The 12,094-nt window shown below is 46.2% G+C and overlaps 4 protein-coding genes across 4 annotated transcripts; all 4 read right to left on the bottom strand.

Annotated features, from left to right (window-relative positions):
- Nucleotides 1-1,413: 1,413 nt before the first annotated feature.
- PAAG_11540 (hypothetical protein) lies at nt 1,414-1,860 on the bottom strand (the record flags this gene model as incomplete). Its single annotated transcript, XM_015847174.1, has 1 exon — nt 1,414-1,860. One exon carries the CDS (start codon nt 1,858-1,860, stop codon nt 1,414-1,416), a length of 447 nt encoding a protein of 148 aa, XP_015703198.1.
- An 832-nt stretch (nt 1,861-2,692) lies between these two features.
- On the bottom strand, nt 2,693-3,818 carry PAAG_02704 (hypothetical protein; the record flags this gene model as incomplete). The annotated part of the gene is made up of 2 exons (XM_015844725.1): nt 2,693-2,852; nt 3,751-3,818. 2 exons carry the CDS (start codon nt 3,816-3,818, stop codon nt 2,693-2,695), a joined length of 228 nt encoding a protein of 75 aa, XP_015701803.1.
- An 869-nt stretch (nt 3,819-4,687) lies between these two features.
- Nucleotides 4,688-5,320, bottom strand: PAAG_02703 (hypothetical protein; the record flags this gene model as incomplete). The annotated part of the gene is made up of 1 exon (XM_002795181.1): nt 4,688-5,320. One exon carries the CDS (start codon nt 5,318-5,320, stop codon nt 4,688-4,690), a length of 633 nt encoding a protein of 210 aa, XP_002795227.1.
- Nucleotides 5,321-9,906: 4,586 nt separating this feature from the next.
- PAAG_02702 (hypothetical protein) lies at nt 9,907-11,712 on the bottom strand (the record flags this gene model as incomplete). The annotated part of the gene is made up of 1 exon (XM_002795180.1): nt 9,907-11,712. One exon carries the CDS (start codon nt 11,710-11,712, stop codon nt 9,907-9,909), a length of 1,806 nt encoding a protein of 601 aa, XP_002795226.1.
- Nucleotides 11,713-12,094: the final 382 nt, after the last annotated feature.

Raw genomic sequence — 12,094 nt, 5'->3', positions numbered from 1 at the left:
GTCAAGGCTCAGGACGCGTTTGGTGGTGTTGGGGGGCTGGGTGTGCTGGCAGTGCTGCATCAGCACGCCATCAGGCTTGCTGCCTGAGGGGATGGGAGAGAGCTTATAGGGATGTGATCAGGATTGATTAAGACGTTTTTTGATCTCAAATGTGTCGTTCGATTGCAATGCATTGAGATCTATGCAGGCTAGTTAGTTCTATTTTGTTAGCAAAGAGCCATAATAATCATGTGATGATTCTACACTCGGAACTAAGCCAAATATAGCCATGCAAGCCTGAACTTCAATCCAAGTTCCAACAGCTTGGGCATGAGCCCCCCCTCTCGAGCAACAATTGCCATGTGGGTGCGAGATCACATCTGAGCCTCTTATCCAACTAGTGACACGCATTTTGCGGAGTGAGAGATTACCAATCTCACTGATGGTTGTCGGATTCTCCATGCTTCGTTGCACCATTCACTGATGAATCCTTGGGAGCTATGCTATAAAACTCTGTTCTCCTGGATGCTGTAAAACCCTATTTGCTGATGAGCATTCATGTACTTTCCGTTTATGACAGCTGATGTCCAAGACTCAAGTTTTACATTTGTATTGAGAGGAAACCCAGCCGACTCTCCCCAACTCACAGATTGCTCCCTCGCGTGCTTCTCCAGTAACGCGGGAAAATGAAAGCAAATCCTCAGAAGCAATCAAGATGCCAAAGAAAAGACACAAATAGTTATAAATGATTATAGAAATCAAGGCAATGATCATCCATCTGGACAAGTAGTTCCGTACTAATGAACCATTATTTCATCGTCACCTCGATAGAACGAGTGAAGCCTGGGGAGTAGACGAGCTACCAAAACAGGATCCCTATTGGCCGAAGCTGCCCTAGTTACCACCAATGCTGGGAACGTTATTTTGTATGGTACCTTCCGGGCCGTCCCGTTCACTAACACAACCCTCACCGATATAGATGGTCAGTTTGGTTGTCCCCAACTTATTAGCAAATGGCACGGCGCGGAGTGTCGTTTCTTGTCTAATTGCCCAGTTTGCTAAATGTAGGAAAAGGTAGAGTTCTGAGTTTGACCGTATCCTGCCGTAGTGGATTCTCCTCTTGTCTGAACCATTGTCTTTTTAGCTCGCATCCCAAGTTGGTAAGGAAGTCTTGTTCAATAGGAAGGCATAATTGCCTGCAGGTTTAGCAAGAGGGTGGGGTATTTCTCGTCAGCTTGGGATACGGCGATGCTTGGATTCTACTGGCAAAACGGCATTGACGAGAAAGCTGTAGAATTTCTTGATAACAGTCGATTCATAGCTTGCTACAGTGGCTTCCCTCCAGATCATTATAGAGCTGACGGAATAGGATCGTACTGCAAATAGACTGCAAATGGGTATCTATCTTTTCTACCTACCTATCTCATCCAAGATTCATTGTGCTTTCCCTTTGTCTTGGCCCTCGTCATCGCACTTCTGAGTGTCATGATCCTCTGCGGATTCCTCGTCATCACTATCCTCCGCTTCCGGTACCTTCTCGTGATACATCTGGGATTTCTCCTCCTTGTCCGATGTAGGAACTCCCGCAAGTAATGTAATCATATGCCTCATATATACCTCCCATTCCCTGTCCTGATAAAACCTCGAATCCCCTATAACCACCTGCGGGGGTAAATTCTTCCCTGCCGCACTCACATCCACACTTTCCTGCCAACTCCAATAACTACCGTTCTGGTGTTTTACAGAATTGGCACTGGCAAGGATATCTCGGATACAGGAGTGGACCTCCTGTGAACGGCTTCCCCGAGCCGCACGACATGGGCGCGGTGCTAAGCTGCAAAGTTTTCCTAATGGCCCAGGGATCCCAGTCGGGTGGTGCATCTTCGGGGTGGAGGTTGAAGCAGCGGGCTTGGCCGTGGGGGATCCAGTGGTTTTGAAGGTGTCAGTTGCCGCACCAGTGGCCTCGTGGCAATGGAAACCTCGGTTGCTTCATGAGAGATTCTCTCGTGAGGAAGCATGTGGGAGGGCTCGTAGTTATCCGATCGTGCATTGCAACGGTATCTAGCATATAGTTATGTTTCAAAGAGGGCTAGGTCTGGTTGCCTTTCGTGATTGAAATCCCTCATGGAAAATCCATCGTCATTTTTCAAAGGCGGAAAACATGCAGCTTCCTTACACTAAAAAAAGAACTACGACGTAAGCGATACGCCTCGACTATCTGAACAATAATGACCAACGCGCGTGGATGGAGTTGGGTTGGGAGGAGAGAACGGAAAGGACATTCTTTGGGCCTCTTTGGAAGCACTCGTGATAAACCCCCATATACGCTCACCTATATTCACACAGCTCAGCTCTATGGCTCCGAGAGACATGGATGAATGATCTTTCTCATGACATCGCTTTTCTCGAGACTACGGGAGTAAGACGTTTCATGTATAGATACCAGTCTTGTAATTAAGTTTTCTGCAGATGGACAGCACACGAGACGCACCGATCTTGGTTGGTTTTTCTGTTAGGGGGGTCCGAGACGTTCAGCAACACACGATGTTTCAATTCTTTCTTGTGCCAGTGGCAATGGTCCGTATCTAGTTATTCCCTCCTTGTAAATGGGCATTGACAAGAAACTACATTTGATAGTTATAATGCTGATCATTGTGTGGTAGCAAGTGATACATTACAACACTACTGTTAGCAAATAACTACCTGCATCTGATTACTCATCATTAAGCAAATCACTGATCTTGTTGCTCTCCTTCAGAATCTGGCAGGCATCTTTGACATCAACTCTCATGACCTTCTGGTCCATCATCTTCAGCAGTTCAGGCATCAAGACCTCCTGGGCATACACAATGATACCATACTTTGAAACAAGGCTATCAATGCCAGTCAGTGAGTCAATATCACATGCAAAGTGACACTAACATGCTCTGACCTAAGGGGAGATCAGTAAGGTTGTTCCTTCATGAAATCACAGAAGGAGAATCTCATGGTCTCTGAGGCTGTAGTAGTCAGTACTATGCAGAACATCTCAGAAGAGAATCTTTCTGCTCTGCTTCTGCACTCTCTTGTATAATACATTTTTATACTAAGAGCAGTCTCTGGAATTATTCAGGATACAGCGCAGGCAAGGATGAAATTAAATCAACTGGATCATTAAGATAGTCTCATACAATAAAGAGATAGCAATGTCAGAATCACTCACAATATGCAGTTTTCTTTTGATAATTTTTACAGAACTGCAGCTGCTTATAGACTCACATATAATTGTTGACCGCATTGAACACACTAAAAACTTCTATATCAATCATAGAATTACACACTGAGTACATGATGACCTCTGTTGAAAATGAGAACGGGGATGATATGTAAAGCTTTCGTTGAAATTATGTGCTGAAATCGCAGTGTGAAGTTGTGAGAGATATCATCAGCTTTGATATTAACAGAAGCTCATCAGCTGACTCACTATCTAATAGATTTATAATATATCTTCCAAATATAATTCTCAGACTCACCTCATACATGTTATGGCTTCAATCTAGGCGCAGATAAACAGATGTTCGATTGCCAGCTAGGCAAGCTATTTCAACAAAATACTAAGATGCTCTACGAAACAGGGGCCTTGGGGAAGCCTCTCCTTTTATACCCCTTTCCCACTAGCGGCTGCTATGCCGTTGCTAGGCAGTTTCTGTGTGGTATTTGTTACGGGATGGTTGTTTGCGGGGTGGGTTGCAGGCAGTTTCCTTAGGGCGGTTGCCAGGCCGTTGCTATTACCCTTCCCGGTCCATGCCGGTACCCGTAGCCAGTAGAGTAGCCATACGCCGTAAGCCATACGCCATCATAGAGCCGTAGCCAGCGCGCCGTCACAAAAAGCTTATACAGTCTCATTCAAATCATCAAATAAATGCTCACAGAGTTTCAAGTTCTTTATATTTGTATTTTTCTTCATAGTAGTTTGAAGGAAACTATAGATGATTTATGCTTTAAAGAATGCTGCTGACTCTTGCAGTATTAAAGTGCTTGAAAAGTAGTTGACAAATACTGACAGGAATAGTTACAAGAAATTGAGATCATTTGATTATGGAGAGAAACTACTCTGGTAATGTTTTTATCTCTCTTTATGTGCATGGTTTTCAATTCGAGTTTGTGGTTATGTGGAGAGGTCGGCCCAGCCTTTTGATGAGGTTTCACTGATCTGTTATGTTCCTAACTTGTTGAAGTGACTAAACTTAACTTCAGGGTGATTATTCTAACATGAATAACTATGGTTAGTTTTCTCTGAACTTGGAGGATATGAGGCCGAGGAGGTAACCCCAATAGCTAGGTAGTTTGTGGCGTGGTTGGGTGGATAGAGTTCGCTGGCTGCTATGTGACACTAACAATACCTTAAATGCGGAGATCTGACATCTTTCAATCTTGAATTCTCTTTTGATGCCTTCACCTCCAGAGGTTTTTTTTTTTTTTTTTTTTTTTTTTTTTTGAAAATAAATTACATCTTCACTGATATTATTTACACTGACAAACAAATGCAATGTAACTAACACAGGTAAAATGATACAACCCTTTTTAATTCCCTTAAAAAGAAATAACTATGAAAATGGGCTTCAAGTTCCCTCTTAGTCACCGACATCATTCCATCTGTATTAACCACACCACACACATACAGAAACAAAGCCCAAGCTTACTTAGCCAGGAGAAGAGCTCCAACAGCCTAACAGTTGTAAATCATTGACCATCCAATCTGGTCCAACTTGTTATGGAATTTCACAAAACCGCCCCCTTGCTGCCAGTCTGCGAATTTGACCAAAAAGCTCATGGTGGGCTTGCATGAATCGCTGGCGACAATAGTCTTGTAAGGGCTCGTCTGTGGCCCCGGGAAGAAATTGACCGTGCCAACCATTTGATCCAGCTCGGGCTGGTTGGCAAAAGAAGGTTTAATCGATCCCGGAACGTGAGCTCCCCAAGGCTGCACCTTCCAGACTTCGGCTGTCTCTGAGGGGCCAGAGCTGATGGCGAAATCAAGTGCAGGCCATTGGATCTGTAGCATGCAGCCTGTCGCTCCGGGTGGTAATTCGAATGAAAACGTTGCCAACAGGTCATTGTGTGGGGACTTAGATTGGCGGGAGAAAGCAAAGAAGTCCTTTCTAGGGATGAAATCTTTGGGCCGGTTCTCGTCGAGCAGGGCAAAGATTTTCGGAGCAGCTGTCTGGCAGCTGCGAGGAACCAGATTGGCCTTGCTTGGTTCATGGTTCGCCGTGTTGTCTGGTGCAGGGGCTGCTGTAGCGGCGCCCAAGAGGAACAGAACAGCAAGGCTGATGAACCAGTTGCTGCCGAAGGTGAACATGATGGTGCGCAAAGAGGATGTTTGGTTGGGTTGTGTAATATAGAGGAATACTCAATATAAGGTTGTTGATGTATGAACTTTAGAACTTATGGAAGATGCATCGTTTGAAGTTCTTGCGGGGTCTCGCATGCCCCTTTTATACAGGAGATCCTGACGCGTTATTTAGAGAGCGGCAGCAGGCCCTTCGGCTCGTCCAAGCCATGCGATTTTAGCGGGAGCAGGATTTCCCGAAATTTCATGACTCCGACATATCCCGGGCCTTGAGCATTTGGACTTGGGTAGAGCAAAGCAGAATTCCATTCTTCCTGGGTCGTTTAGAAAGAGAAATATAGAGTTAGCTCCTTACTACTCTTTCAGCGGTTGTTACTGTGTAGGGGTTGTTACCTTTGATAACCCGACTTCAACCAAAACAATTCGCCTCGATAGGATACGCTGCAACCGACAGCCAGGGGGCGTGCCTGGGTTCGATTCTCGGGACCTTGATATTTGGCTTCCGGGGGGGCCGAAAAGGCAAACTCAAGTTCGGCACACGATGATTAAAGTTATTGGTCGATCTTCGGGATCTGAAGCAACGGAACGACATTAACGTTAAACTTCTCGGTATCAGCCGTTCGTTATCCGTGTGGACCTAGCCCGTAATAGACTAGCTGTGAGGTTTAACCGGAGGTTTATCACCATGGGTTCATCGTATCATCAAGCCGGGTCAAAGCTAACTACGTGTTGACCTCGTTTAAAGAACATCAGCCCCTAACTACCATGGTAAGGAAACCTCATATGGGAATCAGTCGAAATCTATTTTAAGAATCGCTGCAAGGCAAGGTAAAGTTTGAAAACCACCATGTCGTCGTTTTATTCAACCAGGCCTCAAAGCTTTTATCCGGCTCCACGGCGTAGCTGGTTATTCCGGAATAATATATAGTTACATCGTGTTTCATGATGAAATTTTTAATGAGCCATTTCCGATGGTTTTGTTGCCGTGGAAAATATGGATTCATTTTATGAGCTGTTGCTTCTCTATTGGATCTGCTGTATTTCCAAACTCTTTCATATACCTTCTACAGACATATCGCGTTTATCCGTCACCCTGTACAGGCCCCGGATGACAAAATGTGTAGAAGGCAAAGCTGGGATGGTTGAAAGGAGTTACTTGCACCTCAAAAGCCTTTTAAGAAGAGAGCAGTGTGAAGTCTGAACATGCTCCTCATCATTTTTCGGAATATTCTTCTGTGTAGCCGTATGCTCCCATCATGGCTTGTCTAGAGAGAAAAGGGCTCGTATTTTTTTTTTTTTTTTTTTTTTTTTTTTTTTTTTTTAGCTCAGCATTAGGCAGCGTTATTTCGTTCAATCGCCTTGACCACTGAGTTTGTGCGTATCCTCCTGACATCCTGTCCAAACGCAAAAATGCTACATGCCCCCAGCAACTGGAAGTCTCGGAAGAGGAAATCCCGGTCACGGTTGAGTTCGGTTCAAATGCTGTGACAGCCACAGGGCAGATGGTTGGCACAGTGGATTTGGATTGCCTATGTTTTGATGTGCAATTTTTGTTGTCCCGCGGTTCCTGAGATAGCAGTTGACCTCCCTGCTCTGGTCGATTTGCGCACGTTTCCCCGAAAATCTCACTGGTTCCGTGTCATTGAACGCATGGAAAACGGATTAGATTAAACTTTTAGGCTCGGGTCCTTCTCCTCATCCCGAACCCGAAATCGGATTCGGCATGCACTCTATGAAGGCTTACAACCTCCAACACCTTAGTCATGGCACTTTGCAGCATATACATAACGTTTCCGGCACACGACTCATGTCACCTCCGATATGCCGCTTATGTTCTTTGGCGCTAGAGCTGGAATAAACTGTGGGAACTGAGCCCGATAGTCGTTGAGACGTCTGAAGTCTGCGTCATGTTGTTACAAGGTTAATAGCTAGAACTTCCCTGTACAAGTAGTTGTGGTAACGATGAGTCTCCGATTGGAGATACGGAATCTCCATGTAGACCGGAAGAAATATTCCAATTTTCGCACGAATTTCAACAAAACCCCGGTTCTAGACCCTGGACCTCGGTTCGCGCACACTGCCGCGGCAACTACTCTGGGTTGCAGCCCGTTGATTCAACGATACCTATCTCAGAGACACTGCGGAGGCATAGGTTAAGGACATCAAACGTTGCATGTATGATGTAAGTATGCTAGCTACCTAGTAAGGGTGGGAAATGCGTTTCTGCAACCGGGTCCATGGTACTGCCCATAGAGGCCTCATAAAATCTCAATATGAGAATAGAACTCCTTTATTCCGACAACACTATCAGAGGAGGCGGACCCAGGAATCCTTTCTAAGCTCATCAAATCCGTCATTATGCTGACAAACTTGATTGAGTAGGATTTTTTGAACATTTGTTTAATTGTCACCTTTTTCAGTGTTTATGATAAGCTCGCATGAACGATCTGTACCAGATTCAGTGTTTCGTCCTCTCAATTCCGCATTTTTTGCCCAACGAACGGGGATTTAGAACCCTGAGACAAGTTGTAACAGGGTGAAGTTACGTGCCTCGAGACGTAGAACGTTGATTGGATGCGATTGGAGGGATAAAGAGCAACCCAATGAATACCAACCTTGGAACCTTGGAACCATCTATGCCCGGTTGAGGTATTTGTAGTTTGCAAATGGCGAATAGTAGCGCAATTGCCAATCCCAGGGTCGTGTAATTACATTCAACTCTCTCAAGTCCTGCCTCATTTTAGCCCATTGTCAGTTTTTCTGTACATACACCTTGATGCCGTCGTCTCCACTGCTGAGAGCTGTAGGGAGCGCGGATTTTTAGAGCTGATTTCTAGAGCTTCTCCAATGCCGTCTAGGGATGACCTAGGCGACATTGCCTCCCTCGTTAATAGGGCATCCTTAAGTTAGAGGACTTCATGTCCATATCGATGATATCTTATACGCGTAGCCGGTTCATGACTTTGAAATTTAGAATCATCTGGTGTCATGGACAGACAGGCCGCCCATCTGGGACAACGATTCTTTTTCAAGCGTTCTGCAGCTTGGATACAGCAACCAGAAGCCCTGGGAAAAATGATTCGACCATATTTCGGGATTCTCATGGACAAGAACATCGGAAAACCTCTAGGGTTGACTTCTGTATCCTTGGATATATAGAGTAATCTCTCAGTCTCCTTGCAATATATCAATCCTCCTTTTGATCTTGAACCGGACGTGTGATAAACCGTCGGTGGTTTTTTTCCTTTCCCGAATTTAGTCGTCGTTGCTCTTGGTAGAGTTGAGCCCCTTGGAAACGCTGTCGCGTTCGTTCTACTGTTGGCATGTAGAAAACATTGGGAAGTTAGTTGTGGACCTAAGAAAAGATGGAGAAATGTCGCTGATGTCAATCCAGTAACAGATGCCCACTCAAATTCTATCATCGTACAGTAAACTACTAGAATCGTTAGCAATTGTTCCTCGAGGGAGGTTGGAAGAGTCAACTTCTTACTATTTGTTCCGTTTGGATTTCTCGACATACGTGGTTATTGGGAGAGCCCCGCGGAGATAGAGAGGAGCATAAGATCCAATATTGCAAGGGGGGCTGTATAGTCCCCTTTCCTGACTTAAAAGTGATCTTCAATCCTGTGGGAGCACTTGAAGGATCATCAGCTCTAGAGAAAGGAAAGCTCTCATCTTCTTCCCGGTATTTTTGCTTTCCAAATCCGAAAGCCCTTATCAGGAAAAAAAAAAAAAAAAAAAATGAAAAACCAGGATATTCAAAGTTAGTTTGTATTGGGGAACGCGTATTTTCCCTTGAGAGGTTCAGTGTCGCTCGTCGATCATTCCTTTAGTCACATGGCAAAGTTCAGGCAAATTTTAGTCGTGTTGTTCAGAAGATGAAGAACTAAGAAGTAGTAAACGATCAATTAAGTATGCTTGAAAAGGCATATAGAGAGAAAGGGATGAGGTGAAATGGTCAGACACTAACGCAGCAAGCAGAAGGGATCAAATGTTGATAAGAGGAGACGCTTTTTATTCTGGGGAGTGTGAATCGGTCTGCAAGAATGCATATCAGCTTTCTTAAGACAAGCGGTTGACATGGATAACCCCAGCTTCATGCGTTAACAGCTAATTTACTTATCAATAGAAGAACATTAAAAAAGGAGGTACAGCTGCCGAGTCCCATATAGCAGGTAAATGTTTCACGAACGACATTGCTAAAGGGCCGGGTGAGCAAAACAACATGCTTTCAGCGATCCTCTGCAGCGAGTGCAAAAATTCCAAACAAGCACTGCTCTTGTTCTCCCAAAGCTACTGTGCCGTTTACCGAAGAAATCAAAACGAATTCAACTGTTGTTGCAACAAGAGGTCAGCACATACACAGACCGCCGGTTTAAACAGCATCCCTAGCAATCGCTATACGCCAATCAGAATAACGAACCCCCCAATCCACCGATAGAGATATAATGCAGGTTAACCCTTGGGTTACCCGCGAATTTGGTTAACCAGTAAGACAGGGGGGTATATCATGATCAACTCCGATTTGCAACAGCAGCATCCTGACACTCATTTATTCGTATTAGGTGCAACTCAGTCGCAGTTCCAATGTCAAATTATTCATCCATAGGGCCGTCTCCCCCAAAACATCGTGGCTGCCACCCCCAAGCAGGGCTCCACGGAGTGGAAGGTGAACTCTCTCCACGTCCACTAGCGACCGCCGCTGGTGCCATGTAGCCAACAGGTGGTACCGCAGAGCTTTCACCGTCCAAACCAATGCTGCGGCCTTGCCGAGAAGGCTGATCTCGCTTCTGTGAAGGCTCGTTGCCACCGCATAATCCGCAGCAGACAAAGAAGCAGTCCATAAACAGCCATTCCCACAAACCAGGGGTCTTGTTGTCAACTACCTTTGTGGCTTGTCTTGATAATCTTGGCCTTTGGCGAAGCCGGCTGGGCGCTAGCGATTGATTGGGTAGGTCCGGGATTGATGTGGACGAAGTCCCGTCGTTACCCCCGCCAACGGGACCAGGTGTGAGCAGGACGTTGGTACTTTGAGAACCATGTACCGCTTCCGGGGAACGTGGCAGGGGAGGCTCTAGCCTTCGATGAGCAATATATGATGGGATGGGGACGGATGTAGTAGCAGCTGTGGGGCAATTCCCGGTCATAGGACAGGAGAGTCGCTGTGGTACCGGATGTGGTGCGTTATGCGATCGGAGTAGGGATTTATATGATGGCGGCATGCTTTGGGGAGCCGCGTAGCGAGGCTGTGAGGCTAAATTACGACCTCTATGCTCACATTGCGGTCTCGTATCTGGTAGGATTGCGCTAGGGTCACCTGCATCTTTTGCTCTTGCAGGGGGCAGGGAGCTTCTATGGAACGGGTGGCCCTCTAGCCCCCTTGCATGTGGCCCAGCGCCAACTCCATGTCCACTTTGCCTGGCACCAAACCGACCACGAACCAAAGTGCCATCGTCAGCCCTCGCAACAACACCTGCAGGGAGGATAGGAAAGCTAGGGCCCATGCAAGATGGCAAACCGAAGAGACGCTTTAAACCGCAGGCACAACATGAAGCATCATCATCCTCGTCATCTGTTGCTACTGAAGAGCGCTGCGTACCTCCGCGCGACACTGGATTTTGGTGGTTCAAAGAGCGACCGCGGCGGGCCTGGTTGGGATTGTAGTGAATTGCTTCTCGGGAGCCAAAAGATGGAAGTCCTGGGGGAGTGGGAGATCGAACAGGCGGAGGGTATATCGGCTGTGTGGGCTCAACAGGGGAAGTTGCATGGAGGGAACATCGCAGCTGGAAACTTGCTCCAGATGAAGATGATCGGCTAGGAAGACGGGAATCGGCATAACTAGGACGAGGTGGCGGGATGTCAAGATCATCAAAGGAGTAAACCTTGTGACCATAGGAGTTCCTCCTGACTTTGGTGTTCGACGTAGAAGTTTGTGCGATCAACAATATATTACCAGACCCATCAACACAGTTACTATAGGGTGGCAACGAAGCATTGAGGGTAGAAACACTTCTCTGCTCAACTATAGTCTCCAGCCTCTTGCCAGACCATTTGCCGCGAGAGTAGGTCAGACCAGGATTAATTATACCCATGCCCTCCCTTTCAGCATTGGATGTTGCAAGGGTAGAAGGGCTAGCTTGCCCTGAGAAGTAGTCCGGATCAACCTGTTTTCTATTATCGTCTGATTCGAAACTGGCCAGGGCTGCATCGTAGAGCGAACTATGCTCACTGGGGATCGATTCCGAGGAATCGATATATTGACTGAAGGCTCTCGTCGACACAACACGGCGGAGTTTGCTCCGGCGCGGCTTATCAATTTCAAGCGAACGAGATCGGATTCGGTTATATAGGTCATTGGTATAGGTGGTGGCGGGGGACCGTCCCCTTTGATAGGAGGTCATTTTTGCAACACAGACGAAGCAGAGGGTGGGAGATAAACGATAGACAACCCTCATCTAAAGGGAAACATGACTATCAGCCGATCGTACGGCTTTGTCAGGAAGAAAAATAAATAAGTAAATAAATGAGTAAATGGAAGTAAAAATGACAAAAAGGTTTTGGGATCAAGAGAAGTTGTATTGCAGGCGAGTGGGAAAGAGCTGCCCCCCCCGGCCAAGCAATCAATCTCCACAAGCTAAAAGAAATCGCGACCTGGGGGAGAGTCCGGGTGCGCAGCAAAATTAACGGTGCTTATTAGGAACTTAAACATTTGCGCCAATCCGAAAATACTCAGGAACGAGCGCATCTCGAAAGTTTGACGATTTGGTGGCTCGGATTACACAT

This window comes from Paracoccidioides lutzii (assembly GCF_000150705.2).
Source record: "Paracoccidioides lutzii Pb01 unplaced genomic scaffold supercont2.6, whole genome shotgun sequence".
In the NCBI taxonomy this organism is placed as follows: Eukaryota; Fungi; Ascomycota; class Eurotiomycetes; order Onygenales; family Ajellomycetaceae; genus Paracoccidioides; species Paracoccidioides lutzii.
Note: the sequence above shows the minus strand (reverse complement) of the source record. Positions and strands in the feature narration are given on the sequence as shown.